The 21,762-nt window shown below is 37.5% G+C and overlaps 1 protein-coding gene across 5 annotated transcripts in view; it reads left to right on the top strand.

The window, feature by feature from the left end:
* CTNNA2 (catenin alpha 2) overlaps positions 1-21,762 on the top strand; it is a 1,046,049-nt gene that overhangs the window by 804,739 nt on the left and 219,548 nt on the right. For all 5 annotated transcript variants that reach the window (XM_060116852.1, XM_060116853.1, XM_060116851.1 and 2 more), the window contains one exon: positions 6,435-6,587. In XM_060116852.1, coding sequence (XP_059972835.1) covers positions 6,435-6,587 — 153 coding nt within the window. The remainder of the gene's footprint in view (positions 1-6,434; positions 6,588-21,762) is intronic.

The raw sequence follows: 21,762 nt of genomic DNA, 5'->3' as shown, positions 1-21,762 counted from the left end.
CAGGTGCTTGGAGACCATTCCACCTAAAGGTTGGCAAGCAAAAACACTTAAATTGCAGGTAAGATTCAGCAAAGAAAGAAAGCTTTCCTTCTACAGAAGAAATAGGATTTATTGGCATTAGGTATCTGGAACACTGTCTTAAGAAGGATTATGAAGTGGTATTTGAGCTCAGAATAAAAGAACACTGTGATTGATTAGTCATGTCTGGTGTAGGCATAGAAAGGAAATGTGGTCGTATACTTGCCATTCCTGTCCCAGACCATAGTTTCTGATATTGTTTCTTACAGACAGCCCTTCACCTTTAATTTTTTCCTATAAATGTATTTATTTTTTCCACCTTCCACCCATGCTTGAGTACCTGAATTATTACTCTACCAGATCTATTTTTATTGGCCATTTTTTGGTTTTGAGTCAGCATCTGAATTCCTTTCCGATGTTTGCGGAATTCCTCATTATATGAATTTTGGTATATAAGAAGCTAAAATGGCCAGAACACTTGTTTTTACAAAGTGCTTTCCACCCAACACCTTCCTCCTTCACCCTTGCAACTAGATGTTTACACATGACCCAGAGTTTGGGTCTATATTTCACTCAGCTAAAAATCAGGTTCATTTGCCTAAGATTTTGCATCAGAAGCTAATGACATAAAGACACAGCGTCCTAACAGATTTTTTTTTAAATAAATTTATTTATTTATTTATTTATTTTTGGCTGTGTTGGGTCTTTGTTGCTGTGTGCCGGCTTTCTTTAGTTGCGGTGAGCAGGGGCTACTCTTCATTGTGGTACGCGGACTTCTCATTGTGGTGGCTTCTCTTGTTGTGGCACACGGGCTCTAGGCATGTGGAATTCAGTAGTTGTGGTGTGTGAGCTCAGTAGTTGTGGCTCGCAGGCTCTAGAGCGCAGGCTCCATAGTTGTGGTGCATGGATTTAGTTGCTCCGTGACATGTGGGATCTCCCTAGACCAGGGCTCAAACCCTTGTTCCCCTGCACTGGCAGGTGGATTCTTAACCACTGCGCCACCAGGGGAACCCTGTCTTAACATTTTTGAATTCTGTTATTTGTTTCAACTAACAGGAGAGCTTTTCTGCTTAAACCTTCCAAAATCAGTTTCTAATGCTTGCAACTAAGAACTTAACAGATACAATAGTTCTTGTAGGGTGGTGCTCTTTAAACTTTATTGTACATAGGAATCACCTAGGCTTTTTATTAAAACACAGATTCTGGTTGAAATGGAGGTCTGGGATGGGCCTGAGGCTTGCTTTTGTAACAAACTCCCAGGAAATGGCAATGATACTGGCCTGGGGCCCACCTTTTAAATAGGAAGAATCAAGGGAAGGAAGTGTAGCCTGAAAGAAGACAGAATTGGCAGAAAAAAAAAAGAGATCTGTTTCAATGTGTTCCAGTTAAGTTAGAACAGACCAACTACTATAACTAATAAACTTCAAAATGTGCAACAGCTCCAACAAAATAGAATTGCATTTTTAATCATGTAACAATACTGGGCCAGTGACAGAACACTGGGAAGCTCTCCTCCATGCATTCAGGTGTAGGTTGATTGGGGGGAACAGGGGTTGTACACCATCTTCAATTCATGGCTTCCCAGGTCACCTTGGGTTCATGTCTGTATTCCATCTAGATAAAATTGGAAAAGTGTGCATGAGAAATGTTTCTTTTTTTTTTTTGAAATTTTTAATTATAAAATAAAGCATAGATACAGAAATCCACACACAGTAAGCATTATCATTATGCAAACACTCTTGTAACCACTACCCAGGTCAAGAAATAGACTTTGCCAGCCTCCGTAGAAACTCCTTTTATATTTCCTGCCTCCCTCAAAAAGCAACATTATCCTGACTTTGAGAATACTCACTTCCTTGTATTCCTTTGTGGTTTTATCACTCTGATATGCATCTTCAGATGATATAGGTTAGGTTTGCCCACGTTTTGGGATTTATTTTTTAGTCTCTTAATCTGTTGCATCCCCTTCCATCCCTTTCTTTTGCTTATAATCTATCTGTTGGGGAACCCGGATGGTTTGTACTGTAAGGTTTCCGGAGTTGGTATTTAGCTGAATAGATATGTGTGATGCAGTCCCATATGTTATTCTGTCTTCTATATTTTGTGTAAATCACCAAGGGGATCCAGAGCTTCTACCATGTTCAGGTTTGATCCCTTTGGTATCACCGTACTTGGGATTGTGCTGTTTCATCAGAAGGCACATAATGTCTGGTTCTCTCTCTCTCTTTTTTTAAAATTGAAGTATAGTTGATATACAATATTATATAAGTTACAGATGTACAGTATAGTGATTCACAATTCTTAAATTGTTGTATCTTTTTTGTGATGTTTTCAACCACTATTGTTCATTGTCTGATGTCTTAATTCATTAAAGGTTGCAAACTGGTGATATTCTATCATTTTGTCTTCATTTATTAAGTGGACTAAATTTATAGACAGACATTTTCCTTGTTACAAAGAATTTCAGTTCATGTAGGAAAGGCAAGATGTATTCTTGATCCTTCCAAGATAAATGAATTGGTTCTTTGTCATCCTATGAAGGTGACCACTTAATTATTATTACTTTTTAGTCATTATAAACTCATTTAAACATATTTGATGGGTTTCAAGCCACTGGAATTTTTATTCTTTGTGGTGTTTAAATTGTCCAGTCTTTGACCAAGTGGGAGCCTCCTGAGTTATTTTTGCATGACCCTAGTAGTCTTTGATCTCTCTTTGCTGTCTGGTATAATAAGATATTTCAGGCTATTTGCATATTTCTAGCCTCAAAGAAATTGGAATCAACCATTTCTCTAAGAAGTCCTAGTTTGGTTTAGGGGAAAATTGTATTTCAAGATGTTCATTGCTACTGGACTGCCCATTGTTCTTAGACCTTTTCATTGGACAGAACTTGGAAATTGTATGTGTGTGTGTGTGTGTGTGTGTGTGTGTGCATTTTCACTTTAAAATCTCATGTGTTCATACTGATATTGCTACTTCAGATCTAGGATTATAGGATTTTTCTTTAACCTCTTGTATATTACATCATCTTTCTTCCACACCAACACTTCTGGTTAGCAAGAACACAGGAGGTGAGAAATAAATTTTCATAACTGTTTGTTTTATTTTACCTTGAAACACAATAATGTTAGAATAGCAATCTTCATACTACCATTATAATTAAAATTACATAAGATAGTTAAAATCTTTTCACAAAAAAGATCCTATTCCCTTTCTCTTTTCATTTTTACCTCTTCATTGCCAGAGCATACATCCATTTTGTATTATACTCTCTCCCATTTGACTATCCTATATTCTTAGTTCTATAAACATGTATATATTGAATACTCACTGCCATTACTTATGTTATGTTTTTCTAGATATTATGTTGATGTTTTCCTAGTTATTTTGCCAGGTAAAGTTCATTCTCTAACAGATTCCCTAAGTCTCATAGCAACAATATTTTCTGAGTTCTTGTATGTTGATCAAATTTGGTCTGTGGCTTGTATCCTTGAAAGTCAGTTTTGCTGGTTATAAAATTCTTAGTCATATTTTCTTCCCTTGAGTATCTTAAATATAGTATTTCATTTTCTTCTGGCAAAAGCTTTGCTGTTGAAAAATCTGGTCATCATCTGATTTTCTTTCCTTTATAAGTCACATGCTCTATTTGCCCAAGTACATAAAGACTTGTCTCTTTTTTCTTTAGAATCCAGTTTTCTTGGTTGATAGTATAGGTCACTCTTCTCAAGTACATGATATGCTTTTTCAGAAAATAGTTTATATATATATAATATATATTTCTATGTAGAATATATATTTCTACATTGAATGTATAAAGAATATAATTTATATATATTTTTAATAATTATATAAAATAAATATGTAAGTGATTATATTTATATAATAACACTTTAATTGAAAATTTTATATATATATATTGAGGAAAACTTTCATGAATTAGAGTTCTTAGTATTCTTTCTGTTTTCTTTCTTTGATTTTCTTCTTTAGGGACCTCTAGTAGCCATAAATTGAATTTTATTTGCCTATCTTCAATATGTGTCACCTTTTCTCAAATTTTTTAAATCTCCTTTTCAAACATTTATTTTGGGTAAAAATTTTTCCTTCTTTTCTCTTTTTATTTCTCTTGAGGCATTTGCTATTGTGTTTATTCATTCTTATTTAGTCTTCAAATGATTTTTCTTTTATTTATAATTCTTCTCTGAGTTTCATGACCTCATCCTATAATTTCTTCTTTTTCTAATTTATGTTCTTTCATATCTTGCATCAATTTTTAGTGTATTTTAATATGCTTGAAATAGTAGATTACAGTTTTAATTTGTTTTACAGGCATATTTTTCTGGCATGCTTTCAGTGTGTGTAGAGATGATATATTTTTCTGATAATAATTTTATGTGAGTTTTAACCTTGATAATTTCAAGTTGCTCATTTTTATGTGAACTCAATCTTCCCGAAGGTTTAGACAGAGGCTAGAAGAGCAAATAGCTCTTCTAGCTTCACAGAGTTCTCACTCCTGTTACTTTTGTGTGACATTTAAAAGTACAGTGGCTTAGACACAAAATGACACATATTGTATGATTTCACTTATATGAATGATTTAGAATAGGCAAATTCATAGAGACAGAGAGTAGATTTATCAGGGGCTCAGAGGAGGGAAGCATGGGGAATTTTTGCTTAATGCTTATACAATTTCTATTTGGGGTGATGGAAATATTTTGGAACTATATGGTGATGTTGGTTGCACAACATTGTGAAGTTAATTAATGACACTGGATTGTACACTTAAAAATGGTTAAAATGGAAAACTTTATGCTATATATATTTTACCAAAATAAAAATTTTAAGATTAAGAAAAAAAAAACACAGTGGCTTGACTGGTGAGGTCTGGCTCTGACAATTGCCCCCCACTTTACCTGGACTTTCCCTTTCTTTTATCTCTGTTGTCCCCATCCAGTTCAATTTTGATTTCTCTCCCAGTAGTTTCTCCCTCATGAGGGTCTCTGTCCTGGAAGAGAGCCAAACCAGGTCAGTTTCAAGTGTCCACTGCACTGTCCCCTTCAGAGTTTTTTATACTGGCTTCTGCTATTTGCCACCTTATGATGGCAGGCAAGTTATTTAACTTTTCCAAGTCCCATTTTCTTCATTTGAAAACCTGGCATAAGACTAGTCCCTATCTCATAGTATTTTTGTAAGGATTAAGTAATGTAATATGTAAAGATCTTGGTTAACCTTAGTTGTCTGGCACATCATACATACCCAGAATATATGAGCTCACCAATTAAAACATTATTCCCAAGCAGAACTTTAACACACCTTGCTAAATGAGTAACTAATTAATGTTAATTTTCCATAGGCTTTGTTATATTTTATATGGTGAAATGTCCAGCTCAATCCAGAGTTAAACCAAAACTAAGCTACACATACACACATGCATACTTTATGGTAATTAGTGCAAAAAGGAACCGAGATTTGTGTAAAATTCTCCTCTGACCAATGATAAATGTGTATGTGTATCACCTTATCAAAAGATTTGCCTGAATACTCCTGAATAGGAATATTTGTTTGGAAAATATACACATTGTTTATCATCTTCTCTCATACTTATTTGTATTTGGGATGTTTTCTCCCTGTATACATTCTGACAGTTATGAACAAAGCAGCACGAAGGTAATTGCTCAGTACACTTTCATTTCATTTTCATGCAGCTGCCCTGCTTCCCATTTTAACAATGTGGGGATGATGTGTAATTATGCACTGTTAGAAGTTTGGGTATGTTTATTCTAACTTACCCTGAAGAATAATTGTCAGTACTTCTTTCTGGAGCACAGCAACTATATCATCATGGCACATGGGCAGACGCATTTTTGATATTGTTAGATGTTTCATGTTTCCACTTCCATTAAATACAAACAATGGATCTATAAAGGGTAGGAGACTGCAGAGCGGTAAGGTTTTAGGGTGGCTTTAAGGCCCAGTTCACCTAAAGTTCTCCCCACCTGTTGAATGATGCCTATATTTCTCATTTTTCTAAAGAGCCCAAGTTTTTGAGCTGAATCAAGACTCAAAACCTGAAGGGAGACATTTGGCCAATGAAGGATGAGAGCAGAACTTTGATAAGGAGAGCCTATAATGTATTGAGCTACAGACCATGCATAGGTCAAATTTCAAGTTGACTTACAATACAGTTAATTCAGAATCATTCATTAGTCATATCTCTCTGCCTTCCTTTGATGTGATAAGCACCAGCAAGATTAAAAATAGAGTTGGAACATTATGCCTGTGGACAATGAGAAATGGGACTTTAGAAAAACTATTTCCAGGCAGTGATATAATTCATGTGGCTAAATGAGTAATACACTCAAATAGACAATTCCTCTGTTCCTTAATTGTGTGTGTTTCTGATTTTGTTTTCACTGTAGCTTCGGAAAGCAGTGATGGATCACATATCTGATTCTTTCTTGGAAACCAACGTACCTTTGTTAGTTCTCATTGAGGCTGCAAAAAGTGGGAATGAGAAGGAAGTGAAGGAATACGCCCAGGTTTTCCGCGAGCATGCCAACAAGCTGGTGGAGGTAAGTCAAGAGAGGCTTAAGACTAGAATTTATCAGTGGGTTTAATCTCTACATGTCTCTTGGAATTTCAACGGGCTGTCCTTCTATGGTTTTCCTGGATCTTTCTTTTATTTTCTGTCGACTCCATCCCTTGCAAAGGAAACAGGTTTTCAGTAATCTCTCCTCTCTCTATTAGACAATTCTAAACGTGTTCTGAAACATGTCTGCTAATTTTCCTGAACAATAAGCAGAGGCTGAAACAGGAGCAATAGAAAGGACCCTCTAAAGTGCTGAAGACCAGGTTTGATTAGAGGGAATAGAATTAAAATTGCCAAAAGGAGATTTAAACACTGTTCCCTTTTCATCCCCATCTCCACTCCACTCACCTAAGCCTGGATTAGCTGGCCACATTATGAACATGTAAAAATCAATCCCCCCTCCCTATATGAGATGTCTGAATTCCTGGTGAAGGATCTTGGGGCAGTAGTAGGAGTGTAAGTTCAGGTCCTAAGTATATTCTCTGTTAGAGACATCTGTTGGAGTTGCTTTATAAATGCAAAATTGTGCTGTGTGATTTTGAGAAAAAATGTTGTTCAAGGGAAACAAAATAAAAGTGAAATGTTAACCAGACTGCCTAAATCTAGGAGTTGTAAACCAACAGCTTGGCAAAGGATGGATTGAGTGATGTGGGGCTACATAGAAAAGAGAGATGTTGAACAGGAAATGTGTGTGATAGAGAAAAAGAGTCAAGGAGGGCAAGGGTCCTGGCAAATTTAGGGAATGGTTATCAGAGCCAGATTAAAAGTGTTTCAGGGTCTGAGTACTTAGAAACAACAGCAAACACAGCAACAAAAAGTCTGGTATAGCCCCACTGTAACTCAAAAATAAAATAAAATTACTCAAAACTGCAGACAATTTAAATGCAAGCTAAAAATTAAATAAGTTACTTTTTGTTTTCTTTGGATGGCAAAATTAAATTCTGAATAAGTTCATCAAATATGAAATGCTCTCCATTTTTCTTGCAGTGAGTGATGGGGTTGTGCTCCAATTTAATCGTGCCCTAAGCATGTGCTTGGTTCACTCTTTGGTTAAACCAGCACTGCTGTCGCTTCTGGGGCTGAACACTCAGCCTACAGGAAGTCCTACATCAAGCCTAGAGGAGACCCCTGGTCCTCTAGGACACAGGCTGAGCTATCACCCATGACAGCAGTTGGCAAGCTGAACATGCAAAAGCTGAAACTACTAAAATAAAACCCTTGAACTTCCTACCATAGCTCCAGTGTCTTGAGGTGACACCAGACTAGAGCTAAAGATAGGGTCATATTTATAATATCAAGACAATCTTTCGGGCTCTGTCCCCACGGATGGGGCAAGTACTCTACTAGTCTTCACATTCCACACACAAATTCCAAGCTCCAAATTGGCCATTGAAGAATCCAGAGTCTTTCCAAGGTTGCCTTGGAAGTTCGGGCCCCTTCTGTTATTTTGAGAAAGAGCAGGTAAAGAAGAAGAAAAATGGGATACAAAGAGGAAGAGGAGGAAAGAAAGAATGCTGAATGAGTGCTACAGAAGTTTAAAATATTTGTATGTAATAAATAATAATATTAACCTACAGATACATCATCCCATATACATAATCACTGTACTTACATGATAACTGCAGAATTTATAGAGAATGTTAATCCATAGTGTCATAGGCATTAAGGACGAGGAAAAGGGCATGCCTTCAAAGTTATATGAGAAACATCTCCTACTGTCAGTCCTGTCAGTGTCTTTCTGTAATTCTGTGTGTAACCTCATTTGTAGATGATGTTTGAAGTTCAAATTTGATGCCCTGTGTAAATGTGAGGCCAGGACCAAGTAGCCCACTCGTCTACACTTTCTCCATTCTCCTGTGATAGACCCTGGACACACCCACCATTTCCCCTCATCCCATCTGTAGGTTTCACTGAAAGGGATTCCAGCCACTCTGGATGATCCTTGATCCACAACTTGTGCCAGAAGCAGCAGCTTCATGTCATTCAGACTCCACATTTCAGACCTTTGCTGATTTGCTTCCCTTAGTTGTTTCGTTCCTTCCCCCTGTGTGGTCACTGCAGCAGCATTTTAGAAATTCTTGATGCCAAGGAGGTGCCATGGCTAGGGTATGCACTATCCTGTGTTTGATTAGAGGTGAACAGGAATTGAAAACTTTTCTGTAGCTTATGTACTTCAAACAAGTGCTTCATTGCTGATGCATACATGTAAGAAAACTTGAGTGCTGGGCTGAGAGTCACCATTTTTCTATTTTGAAAGTGTCTGTATGGACTTGGGCACTTTTCTGGGCCTTAGTTTCTGTGTCTATAATATGAAAAATTTGGTTGATATGTTGATTTTCATATCCATTAACTTGATAAATTCACTTACTAATGCCAAATTTTGACTGTAGCCTTTAGGATTTTCTATATACACAAGCATATTGTCCAAAAATTATGACAGTTGTATTTCTTTTTTTCCAATCCTTGTATCTTGTTTATTCCTTGCATTATTGTACTAGCCAGATGTTCAGATCTATATTGTGGTAATAGATATTTCTGTTACTTTTAGATCACAGTGATAAAATTTAATTATTTTACCACTAATTATATTGATTATTCTAGGTTTCTTGCAGATACTTTTAGTAGATTAATTTAGTTGTCTTCTGTTATTCCTTCACTAAGATTTTTAAAGATCATGAATATGTATAAAATCATATCAAACAAAATTTCTGCACATTTTGAGACAGTTGTATGATTTTTGTCTCCTTTATTCTCCTTCAGAAGTATCAAAATTATGCCTTCCCTCAAAAAATGAGTAAGAAATTATTCCATCTTTCTGTTTCCTGGAAGTGAATGAATGTGTAAGACTGACATTATATATTTTTTAAATATTTGGAGGAATTCACTGATATAGCACTCTGAACCTGGGTATTTATTTGAGGGAGATTTTTTAAAGTACAGATTCATTTTTTTTAAACCTAAGACTATTAAAATTTTCTATTTCCTTTTGGGTCAGCTTTGGTAAGTTGTATTCTAGGAATTTATTTAAATTTAATTTTGTAAGTTTTCAACATAAAATTGCCCTTGTCTCCTAATTTTTTTTTAATGTGTGAGAATTTGCACTACTCTTTCTTTCTTTCTTTCTTCTTTCTTTCTTCCTTCCTTTCTTTCTTTCTTTCCTCATATGGCTAATTGGTGTCTTCTCTTTTTTTAATTGATTAGTTTTGTAAGAGTTTGATCAATTTAATAATCTTTTCTAAAACACAGCTTTCAGCTTTGTAGATTTTGTTTTTTTTTTAATTTTATTTATGCTCCAATCTTTTTATTTCTTTTTTCTGCTTTCTTCTGGTATAACTTACTGTTCTTTTTCTAACTTTTCGAAATGGATAATCATACCATTGGTTTTTAGCCCTTCTTATTTTAATAATATGTGCATTTAAGGCTATAAGTTTCTTCCTAAGCTATACTTACATCTGGTTATTTTCTACTGACCTAATTTTAAGCTCATCATCTCTGTCCAATATACTTAAAACTGATCTACTGAGTTCAATATTTATTTAAGAATTTCTAGTTGATTCATTTTTTAAAAAATGATTCCAGTTCTCTGGTAGAATTCATTATCAGGTCATCTCCTTTAAAAAATACATTAATCAGAGTTATTTTAAAAATCCAAGTCAAAAAACTCCAATATTTGGATCAATTTTGTTTCCATTTTGTGGTTGCCCCACAGAGGGCAACTTTCCCTGCCCCCCGAAATCAGCTTGGATTTCAAGACTGATGATGCAACAGCAGCCACCAAGAGGGTATGAACAGCTCTATTACTCAGATAATGGGACTTTCTAGGGAGAGCAGAGCAGGTGCCCAAGCCAGTCCACAGTGGCTTCAGCAAAGAGAAGAACAAGAGCTTTTGGTCTTTATCAGGCTGTGGGGCTGGAGTCAAGATTTCCACGGAGAGGCTGGATCTTGAATGTTTCTTCAAATTTCCCTACTGGCATCAAAAAAAAAGTTGGATTTTCCTATTAGTTTGCCCAGTTGTGGAGCAAGAGGGAAAGGGAGAAGAGTGAGACTTAAACACTGTCAGCAGTCAAATATTCAAAATGGAGTTAAGACTCTTAATTATAATTCACCTCTGATGTTTGCCTGATGACTGGAATGTGCCATGTTTCATTTAATTGAATTTGTACTTGTTTAAATAAGTGATTATGGAGCCTTATAAGGCTTTCAAAACGGATACTTTATTATGGTGACTGTTTTTATTATTTGATTTTATCTTGATTATTATTATTATTTATTTTTAGTACACTGGGTAATTTTTGATTGAATGGCAAACATGCTTATGAAAAAATATAGAGGGTCTGTGTCTTCATCTATTCAGGCTGCTGTAACAAAGTACCACAAACTCGATGGCCTGTAAAACCAGAAATATATTTCTCACAGTTCTGGAGGCCGGGAAGTCCAAGATCAAGACACCAGAATAGATGTGTTTTGGTGAAGGCCCTCTTCCTGGTTCATAGCTGGCAACTTATCACTGTGTTCTCACATGGTGGAAGGGGAGAGGGATCTCTGTGGGGTCGCTTTTATACACTATCTGGAGTTAAACATGGTCTGAAAGGATACATGTACCCCATGTACCCCAATGCAACACTGTTTACAGTAGCCAAGACATGGAAGCAACCTAAATGCCCATCGACAGATGAATGGATAAAGATGTGGTACATATATATATATATATATATATATATATAATGGAATATTACTCAGCCATTAAAAAGAGTGAAATAATGCCATTTGCAGCAACATGGATGAACCTGGAGATTGTCATACTGAGTGAAATAAGTCAGACAGAGAAAGAGAAATATTGTATGATACCACTTACATGCAGAATCTAAAAATAAATGATACAAATGAACTTATTTACAAAACAGAAACAGACTCACAGACTTAGAGCATGAACTTATGATTACCAGTGGGGAAGGGTAGGGGGAAGGGATAGTTAGAGAGTTTGGGATTGACATGTACACACTGCTGTATTTAAAATGGATAACCAACAAGGACCTACTGTATAACACAGGGACCTCTGCTCAATGTTATGTAGCAGCCTGGGTGGGAGGGGAGTTTGGGGGAGAGTGGATACATAGGTATGTATGTCAGGGTCGCTTTGCTGTGCACTTGAAACTATCACAACATTGTTAATTGGCTATACTCCAATATAAAATAAAAAGTTAAAAAATGAGAACAGTAATCTCATTCATAAAGATTGTACTTTCATGACCTACAAAGCTCCCAAGACCTCACCTCCTAATACCATCACATCGGGCATTAGGATTTCAATCTATGAATACTGGGGGGACACAAACATTCAGACCATAGCAGTCTAGATAATGTTTTTTTCTATCCAGGGGGAATTCATCTTGTCATCTGAAGGACAGCAGAGAGGCAAACCCTCTCAATTCAGTCAAGTGAAGTGAATTGAGATAGTCTATAGTCTTTCTGAGGTCTAGTCTACCTTTCATTTTCCCTAGTCCTATGGAATTGTCTTCCCAGATGCCAACAGAGAATCAGATGTATTATTTAGTATCCCGCCTCATCAGTGAAGCATTTACTCCAATTTTTGTTTTTCCATTGTCATGATTCGCTTTTAATATGCCTTCAATGTGCTTCTTGACTGTTGCTATTGTAACAATAGACAAAAACTGTGGAAGGAAACTTGCAGTAAAGGGCCAGTCTTTGAATCTCCCTTCTCTATGGGACTTTAGCTCCTAGCCTTTGCTCCCTTGGCTGTTCTGGACTCTAGTTTTTGCCTCCCTGGCCCTATGAGATTGCTGAAAACTCTAAAGAATTATCTTCCTCTCAGCAGCTACCTTCTACCTGGCATCTCAGTTTCTCTTTCCATACTAAGAATTAGCAAATCCCTGGGAGGAAAAGTGAAATGCAGAAAATTGGGCCCCCCTCAACAAGCATCTCTTTTTTATCTAGCCTAAGTTTTAACTCCTTTGGCTGCTGCCCCATATTTTCAAGGAAATTATTTTTATTCTGCATTTCTAGTTCTTCTCAGCAGGAAAGTGGGTCTCTTACTGGCTTCTCCTTCATGGCTGGAAGTGGAAATCCCTGAGAGAGCTGGTTTAGATAAATCTGTGGGGTGTTTTTGGTTGTTGTTAATATTTTTAATCAGAGATTTCTTTATTCAATAGAATACCATACCTCAAATAAATATATAATCAATACAACCAGTTCTGACTAAATTGAAATCTCTGTGTCTTGCCCACTTCCTACAATTCCTTCACTTCAAGGGTCTGCTTCCACCAAACACAACCTCACAATCCTTCCAGAACACATTTGATCCCCGTTTGGGAACCTCTAATGGATCTCTAATGTAAATCATATAGGGATTATATATCAGATAATTTTGAATGAAGAGTGCATGAATACATGGAATTATCAATCTATAAATAAATTATGGCAGTTTTAGTCCTTTGACTATAGAGTTTCATTATTTTATGTTCAGTGTTCCACCTATTTTTATGTTTTTTTTCTTATATTTGTGTGTTATTTTCTACCAGTTTGGTATTTGCTATTTAGAGATTAATGCAATGAAGTAAATGGAAGGTATCAAGCCTATTGTATAATGTTATAGTTTTTAGAAAATCTTCAACCAAGATAGTTTAAGTGAAAATAAAATATTTTCAAAACATAAATAGGAAAAAAATAATTTGAAGTTTCATAATTGCCTTAACAAGTGAAATTTTATGTTTTTTTCCCCACAGTGTTTGTAACATTTAATAAAGACTAGGTAAATTTGCACTAGAGTTTGTTGATTAAGAGAATTTAACAGGTCAACAATGATGCTTTGTGAACTATAGTATCAGCCACTATAGGAAATACCACCAGTAGAACTAATTTTTTAAAAAAATTTAGTCATTTTTCCTCATCTCTAGAATGCAGGTAACTCATCTCCTCTGAGGGTGAGCTCAGGGCTTCAGGGTGGGGCCGACTCTAAGGGTGTGCGGAGCTGATCAGAGCACACCTGCTGTACCTCATTCCCAAGCCTTCTGGAGAAATGAAATTCAAATTATGGCAACTCAGTACCAAAGTAACATGGTCTCAGTAGGGGTGGAGTGGATGTAAAGTGGGGGCAAAATATGCATTGCAGCAAAGAAATAAATGTGAATCTGGAAAATGAGATGCAAAATCAATACAGCTGTTTTCTGAACCTCCAGATTGGAACATTTCTTCCATTGCTTTGCTCTCAGTCAATCTGCCTGCTCTTCTTTCTACTCCCCGATCTCTACCATAAAAGCCTCAGTGCAAGATGCATACTCTGTCATCTGGGGATATGCAATGCCCTCCCAACAGGACACTCTCCCCTGCCTGGTCCTCCTTCATCCCTTCTGCTCACAGCAACCAGAATGAACTTCTGAAAATGAAAACCAGACTGTGCAATTTCCCTACCTGAGACCATTCAGTGATTTCCCCTTGTTCTCAGATTAAAGACCAATATTTCAAGGAAGTCTGCAAGGACTGCGTGATCTGGCCCCCTCTTTAGCCTCCAGGCTCATCTTCCTGTTCTCTCCCACTTCCTACAAAGCATTGGCTACGCAGGCCACCTTCCGTTTGTTGAAAGTGATATGCCCCCTCCACCCTGGGCCTGTGCTTATGTTGTCCCTTTCCTGACAGGCTCCCCATTGCACCCCTTCCTCTTATTTCTAATTGTTCACCTTTCAGTGAAAACATCACATCCCTAAGTGGGTTTAGATCCTTGTGTTTTCACTCTCATGCAACCCTATTTACTTCAAAAAACAATAAGAACAAATATTTATTATCTCAAAGTTTAAAAAAATATTTTCCCCAGCTTTATTGAGATATAATTTACATACAGAACTGTGTACATGTTTTTGGTTTTTTTCTTCCTGTTTTATTCAGATATAATTGACATACAGGGCTGTATAAGCTTAAGGTGCACAGTATAATGATTTAATATACATACTTCCTCAAGTGATTATCACAATAAGTTAAGTGATCATTGATCATCTCATATAGATACCCAATTAAAGAAACAGAAAACCAAATTTTTTTCTTGTGATGAGAACCCTATTTACTTTTGGTTTGCACACATCCAGCTCTACGTCTGTATGCTGTTTCTCCTGTTAAATTATCAATTTCTTTAGGAAAAGGACCATGTCTAATTGATTCCTAACTACCCCAGCAGATAGCTGAGTGCCTAGTATAGAGCAGGTATTTGATAAGCAGATGCTACCTAAAGAATGAATGAAGTAACAAGCCAGATATATTACCAACACAGCTGCAAGACCCTAAACAGGTACCTCTTGGATCAATAAATAGTCATTGTGCTTATTTAATTCCCTAATGTACTACCAGGAAGAATTGTGAATCTGAAAAGAACTAAAGTGGAGAACTTCCATTTCTCCTGAGTAGAAAGGTCTTGCTGTGTGGAGACTGAACACTGAAGTAACTCTGTCAGTATGCTCCTGAGTTAATTCCTCTAACTTCACTGTCATTTTGTCCCTGCATCTGCCTCATAAGTGTACAGTTGTCCTTATTCTTGATTACAAAGGATATGAGAGAGGGAGCCGGTTCTCTCTGCCAAACTGAAGTATGTCACTGAGGTCATAACAGTGATGAGCTACACAAGGGAATCTCGATTCTCTGCTTCATCCTGTTGACCTGGTTACTTCTGGTAGCAGCACCGTATGCAGGGTAGGAAGCTGCGTCTGTTAGAAAATGCAAGGTTTGAAAGTAAGGGACAAACCCTCATATTCAAAATCACGAATGCGATCATCAGTGAAGGACAGACTGCCTTAGTTTCAGCCTTGAGTAAATTGCTTTTTTCAGTCAGCCCCTCTACTTGCACAGAAGATTCATTCAGCCACAAATGTTTACTGGGTAGTTACCATGTGCTGACAGTTGTTGGCAATATAACTGTGAACCAAACAGGTACACTTCCTGCTCTCATGGGGAGTACATTCTGTTGAGAAAGACAAATGGTGAGATAAATGTATAATATGTAAGGTGGGACTCTGTGCTGTAGAGCAAATTAAAGCAGCATAGAGATAGAGGGAGATAGAGAATAACAGAGGGCGTGTGTGGTTGGAAAAGCCTGGTCTCCAAAGACCACTGTTAAGCAGTGACCTGAAGGAAGTGAAGAACGTTCCAGATTGTGGACCAGAAAGGGAAGAGACCCCCAAGGCAGCAATGTGCTTGGCGTGTTTGATAAAGAAACAAAATTGACTTATTTGTAGTGAGGTGGATGGACCTAGAGTCTGTCATACAGAGTGAAGTAAGTCAGAAAGAGAAAAACAAATACCGTATGCTAACACATATATATGGAATCTAAAAAAAAAAAAAGAGAGAAAGAAAATGGTCAGAAGAACCTAGGGGCAAGACGGGAATGAAGATGCAGACTTACTAGAGAATGGACTTGAAGATACGGGGAGGGGGAAGGGTAAGCTGGGACAAAGTTAGAGAGTGGCATGGACATATATACACTACCAAATGTAAAATAGATAGCTAGTGGGAAGCAGCTGCATAGCACAGGGAGATCAGCTCGGTGCTTTGTGACCACCTAGAGGGGTGGGATAGGGAGGATGGGAGGGAGGGAGATGCAAGAGGGAAGAGATATGGGAACATATGTATATGTATAACTGATTCACTTTGTTATAAAGCAGAAAGTAACACACCATTGTAAAGCAATTATACTCCAATAAAGAGGTTAGGGCTTCCCTGGTGGCTCAGTGGTTGAGAGTCCGCCTGCTGATGCAGGGGACTCGGGTTCTTGGCCCGGTCCGGGAAGATCCCACATGCTGTGGAGCAGCTGGGCCCTTGAGCCATGGCCGCTGAGCCTGCGCGTCCAGAGCCTGTGCTCCATAACGGGAGAGGCCACAACAGTGAGAGGCCCGTGTACCACAAAAAAAAAAAAAAAAAAAAAAAAAAAAGAACAAAGAGACCACACTGCAGACCAGTGTGTGCAGCCAAGAGTGAGAGGAAAAATTCCAGATATGAAATTGAGGGCTGGGTGCAGAGATTTTGTATTTTACTCGGATATTTGAATGGATGGAAGGCCTTGAGCAAAGGCACGATATGATCAGACTTCCATTTTGCAAGGGTCACTCTGAAGCTATACGGAAAATATACCATGGAGTGACAAAAGAAGAAGATAGGAGAATAGATAAAAGGATGGTCCAGTGGTCCAGCAAGGGATTAGTACTATTACCAGAATAGAGACAGTGGAATGGGAGGAAATGGTTGGATTTTGGGGCCAACATGTTGGATGTTAGGATATGAGACAGAGAAAAGTCTGGGGTGGCTCTGTCTTGACCTGCTCCAGTGGTGAAATCACTTGGAACTCTTAAAAAACACAACCTTCTTTCTGAGACTGTTTCTTGATTGGCTCTAAATGCAGCTGTTTGTTAGATGCGATCCTGTAAACCTTATACAAATGTCTTGGGTTGAAATAAATATAATAGAACTTTGTCAATTCCAGGGTCTTGATTCAAATCATGCACTAAAAAGAAAATCTAGAAAAGCTGCATCAAAAATTACTCAGCCATTAAAAAGAAGGAAATAATGCCATTTGAAGCAACATGGATGGACCTGGAGATTATCATACTAAGTGAAGTAAGTCAGACAGAGAAAGACAAATATCATATGATATCGCTTATATGCGGAATCTTTAAAAATTGATACAAATGAACTTATTTACAAAGCAGAAACAGACTCACAGACTTAGAGAATGAATTTATGGTTACCGGGGTGAAGGGTACGGAGAAGGATAGATTGGGAGATGGGATTGACATGTACACACTGCTATATTTTAAATCAATAACCAAGAAAGGCCTACTGTATAGCACAGGGAATTTTGCTCAATATTCTGTAATAACCTAAATGGGGAAAGAATCCGAAAAAGAATAGATACACTTATATGAATAACTGAATCACTTTGCTGTACACCTGAAACTAACACAACATTGTTAATCAGCTATACTCCAATATAAAATAAAAATTAAAACAAGAAACAAATAAACCAAAACTATATGGATGGACCTGGATCTCCATATTTTTATTATTTTTATTATTTATTTTTTTTTTTTTTTGAGGTACGCGGGCCTCTCACTGTTGTGGCCTCTCCCGTTGTGGAGCACAGGCTCCGGACGCGCATGTTCAGCAGCCATGGCTCACGGGCCTAGCCGCTCCGCGGCATGTGGGATCCTCCTGGACTGGGGCACGAACCCATGTCCCCTGCATCGGCAGGTGGACTCTCAGCCACTGTGCCACCAGGGAAGCTCCATACTTTTTTTTTTTTTTTTAAAGTAAAAACTGAACATTCTCATCTTTTCCTCAATGCTGCCTCCCCAATCCAGTTAACATATTTGAACTGGAAATGAATTGTTGGAATTTCTCAAATAATTTAGTCATAACAAATCTGTAAATCATATTTTATGAAGAGCTCTGTTGTTCAGGTCGAGTGCATGTTAAACTTGTAAGTATTTTTTCTATCCTTTAAGAAGTATATATTCTAATACCCTTCCTCCCAAATTCCCTAATTCCTAAACTCTGCCATATTTTGTAATTTTTCCTGTAACATGCAATAAAGCTTTCAGAAAAGTTCAAGGATTTACCCTAGGCTGTTAATAACTATTTGAATATAGGGCTAGGGTTTTTTATAAGCTCTTTATTACCTTTTTTAATGTTTTTGGCAACCTTATGAAGTAGCCACTCCTTTTGACTCCATTTTATATATGAGAAAACTGAGGTTCCAAGAAGTTAAATATCACAATTTATTGCCCAATGTCACACAAATATAAGGAGGCAGAATTCACACACAAACCCAAGTGTCCCAAACTCCAGAGACCAAGCTGTCAACCACTGTGCCTCACTGCCCCAAAGCTCTTGTCCAAGAGGTACATGTAGCCTAGTGTCCAATCCTTCATGTAATTATTTAGTACAGTGCCTGATCCCAAAGTAATTGCTGGAAAACCTTAGCTGTTTCTGTGGTTCCTGTTGTACAGGGATTAAGTTCCATATTTCTCAAATCACATTTCAGAGAAGAGCTATACTTGCTGCACACATCCCGGGGAATAGCACATATTACTGCAGAAGAATTCCTGTCCCCACTAGTGGAGCAGATCATCCAAGCTGCTTTTTGGTACTGCTCACCCACTAGCTTCATGAAACTTCATCTGCACGGTCTGCCTGGTCCATATCTGTTAAAATTACTAAGTGCCATGGACTTTTGAGGTTGGTTGCAAATAGTGGATTCTAAGAGTACTAAATATTTCATGTCAAAAGTCTACTACACTGCTTGAGTTAACTGTGCACATATGTAAATACTTCCAGGTTGCATTTCAATCTGTCCAACATAATCAAAATGCAAAGTGCAGGGCCGTATTATGAAATCAAGTCTGTTTTAGATGAAAGAATAACTATTAATTTCCATGAAAATTTGCTTTGCTGACATCTGGATAAAAACGTGTCCCACCATGACCTACCCCTATAATTCACCCAATAGGTGAATTAAGTACACTTCTGAAGAAGCTTCCAGAAAAGAGAAGGCAATTAACTTTGTTGCCCATACCTGAGGAGAAGAGGAAAGGTACATAACAACACTTGGCTTGTTCTCTCTGCTAGATATTATAGTATTTTCCACACCTTATCTCTTTTAATCCTCTTAACAAGTAAGTTCTTTAATCATCAATATCATAATTTTGCAGATTAAGAAACTGAGACCCAAGGAAACTAAAATGTAGCCTGACCAAAATCATAGCTGACGGGTGAGTGATGAAGCCAGATTTCAGATGCCTTCGGGTCCGTGTTCTCTCTGCTAGCCCATGCATGCTCCCTCCTTCCTTCCTTCCTCCTTCCCTCACCTCTCTTTCTCTTTCTTTCTCTCTCTTCTCTCCTCTCTTTTGGTATATATTAAGATTTATGCTTACATTTATATTTATTAGCCTTATACACTTCTTACCAGTTTACCTTCACCACAATAAAATCATAAGCCAGCACTCTTAATGTTATTTTAGTGTACTGTCCAAAGTTGAGGAAGAGTAGTGTTGTGTATCAGAAAGATTCCAAAGCACCTGAGTTCTAAGCTGTGTTTGTGGTGCCACCAGATCAGGCTTTAGAGGTTACATTCAGTGTTGCTTCTGCAGAGGAGCAAGGCGTATTTGGTATTTTGTTGTACTAAATAATTAGTTTTACTATTTCATCATCAACATGGGGAGTGACTGAACTCTATATGTATATGACTGTTTTCCCCCATGGTTTGTGTTTTCTATAACCGTTTGAAGGTATATATGCTTTAGCCCAGCAAACTCACAAACTTCGCTGCATAGTATAACCTTACATCTGAAAGGTCACATCCCTTCGATGCAAAAATGAAAAACTAAGCCCTATTAAAAATGATGGGGTTTGTTCAAAAGCAAGAATTTTTAATTGTCAAGGAAAAAAACCCTTTGATGCTCATGTTTTCAATCTTTGTTAGCTGTAAGGGTTATTATGTCAGAAAGCTCCCTAGCCAGCCTGAAGCCATAGTTTGAGAGGGATGGTGTGTTGGCATATTACTCTTTTGAACTAAAAACAAGTTTTCAGATGACCTTGACTCCATCAGCTTTAGAAGGGGAGAGAGTTCACCTTCACAGAGCCCCATGACTGGCCTGAGGCTCAGTGTATATGTACTTTGAACCCTTACCTTAAAAAACAACACTGGATCTTTTGGACCTGATGCCTGGGATTTTGATGGTGTAATGATCTACCCCTATTGCTGTGTGAATGAACAAATTGCTTTAATCATCTGACCCTGAGATATTGCATCCGGCACATCTTTGTTTAGGTGCCATCCATCCCTGACATTCTGTATTCTAAGGACCTTGCCTGACTTCAGATTCTAGGAAAAGAGAAGACCCAAATAATTGTCTTGCTCTAGAATGCTTTTGTAGTTGACTGGAATTTGGGGACTACAAGAAGGACAGGTCACTTCAGCGGTTTCCTGGTGCCCTTGTGCCTCACATGAACAGGGAACTGAAGCTTGGGGTATAGTTGGTAGCAAAGCTGTTTCAGACCATAAAGTGACCAAAAATATAGATCCTGTCACTATTTATTGTACTCCCGTAGCTTTTATCTGCGACTGACCCAATGTCAGAAAGACAGGCTTGAATGGGTCTTAATCACCTTGGTGATTATATATGTGAGAACCAAAGAGAATAGAGGTCAATCCTGCCATAGTGAAAAATCTACATATTAGCTAAATTATTAACTGAGATCATTTATTTATATGATTTAAGAGCTTCCATGTTCTTTTCTTTTTCTGCAAGCTCACTAATACCTGCTAGTCAAGCCAACTGTTGTGAATGGCACCCGTGCCCTGGGTGGCAGACAGTGTGGCATTCTTTAGCACAGTCTTCAAAACATTCTCTGCCACTCACAGCATCTCTATTTTGTGTGAGTGTAGGGGTCTGTATATTAGACTTGTGTACACATTTTTTTGATATAAAGAACAAAGATTTTCTCAGTCATATGTCAAATACAATATGAGCATCTTTAGAAAAAAATATGTTTTAATTGACCTTTAGTATAAAATCTAAGTAAAAACTGTCATAGAAATGCACCTCCAAATACTTCCCCACTACCACTTCCAACCAGATTGTTGCCCTCAGCTGCTCCTATTTAGATAGTTGGAGCTGCCACAGAGTGTGAATTTCACACATCCAAGGTGCCTGGGAATCGAATCAATATTTTCACATAATGCCAGTTGCCACCAAAATATAGTTACTTACTTAGACTGACAAGTTGTTATTTCTTAGGCTAAAACAATAGGAGCCCATGACTTATCTTTCCTAAATGTTTTCTTGGAAGACTGAAAACACAAACACATATTTTTCCGAATCTCTAAAATGTCCCAAGTGAATGATTCCCTTACCAAGTTTATGTGAAAGGATCCAAGACGTCAGAGTCACCATCTTCCCTCACCCACACAGCTTTTAAAATTTTGTTCTTATTTTAAATTTTCTAAAAGATTGGTTTATAACTTAATTTTAAAACACAAGATGCTTTGATGGTGATGCCTGTAATGTAGGAGCAGAAATGCATTTCAGGCTGCCTGTGTGAAGTATAGGGCTGCACATTTTCTGTAAAATGTCATGGCAGTTTCTACATGGAGCCTGAAGACT

Source organism: Mesoplodon densirostris, chromosome 14 (genome assembly GCF_025265405.1).
Source record: "Mesoplodon densirostris isolate mMesDen1 chromosome 14, mMesDen1 primary haplotype, whole genome shotgun sequence".
Classification (NCBI taxonomy): Eukaryota; Metazoa; Chordata; class Mammalia; order Artiodactyla; family Ziphiidae; genus Mesoplodon; species Mesoplodon densirostris.
The sequence above is the reverse complement of the archived record's forward strand: the minus strand, read 5'-3'. Positions and strand labels throughout refer to the sequence as shown.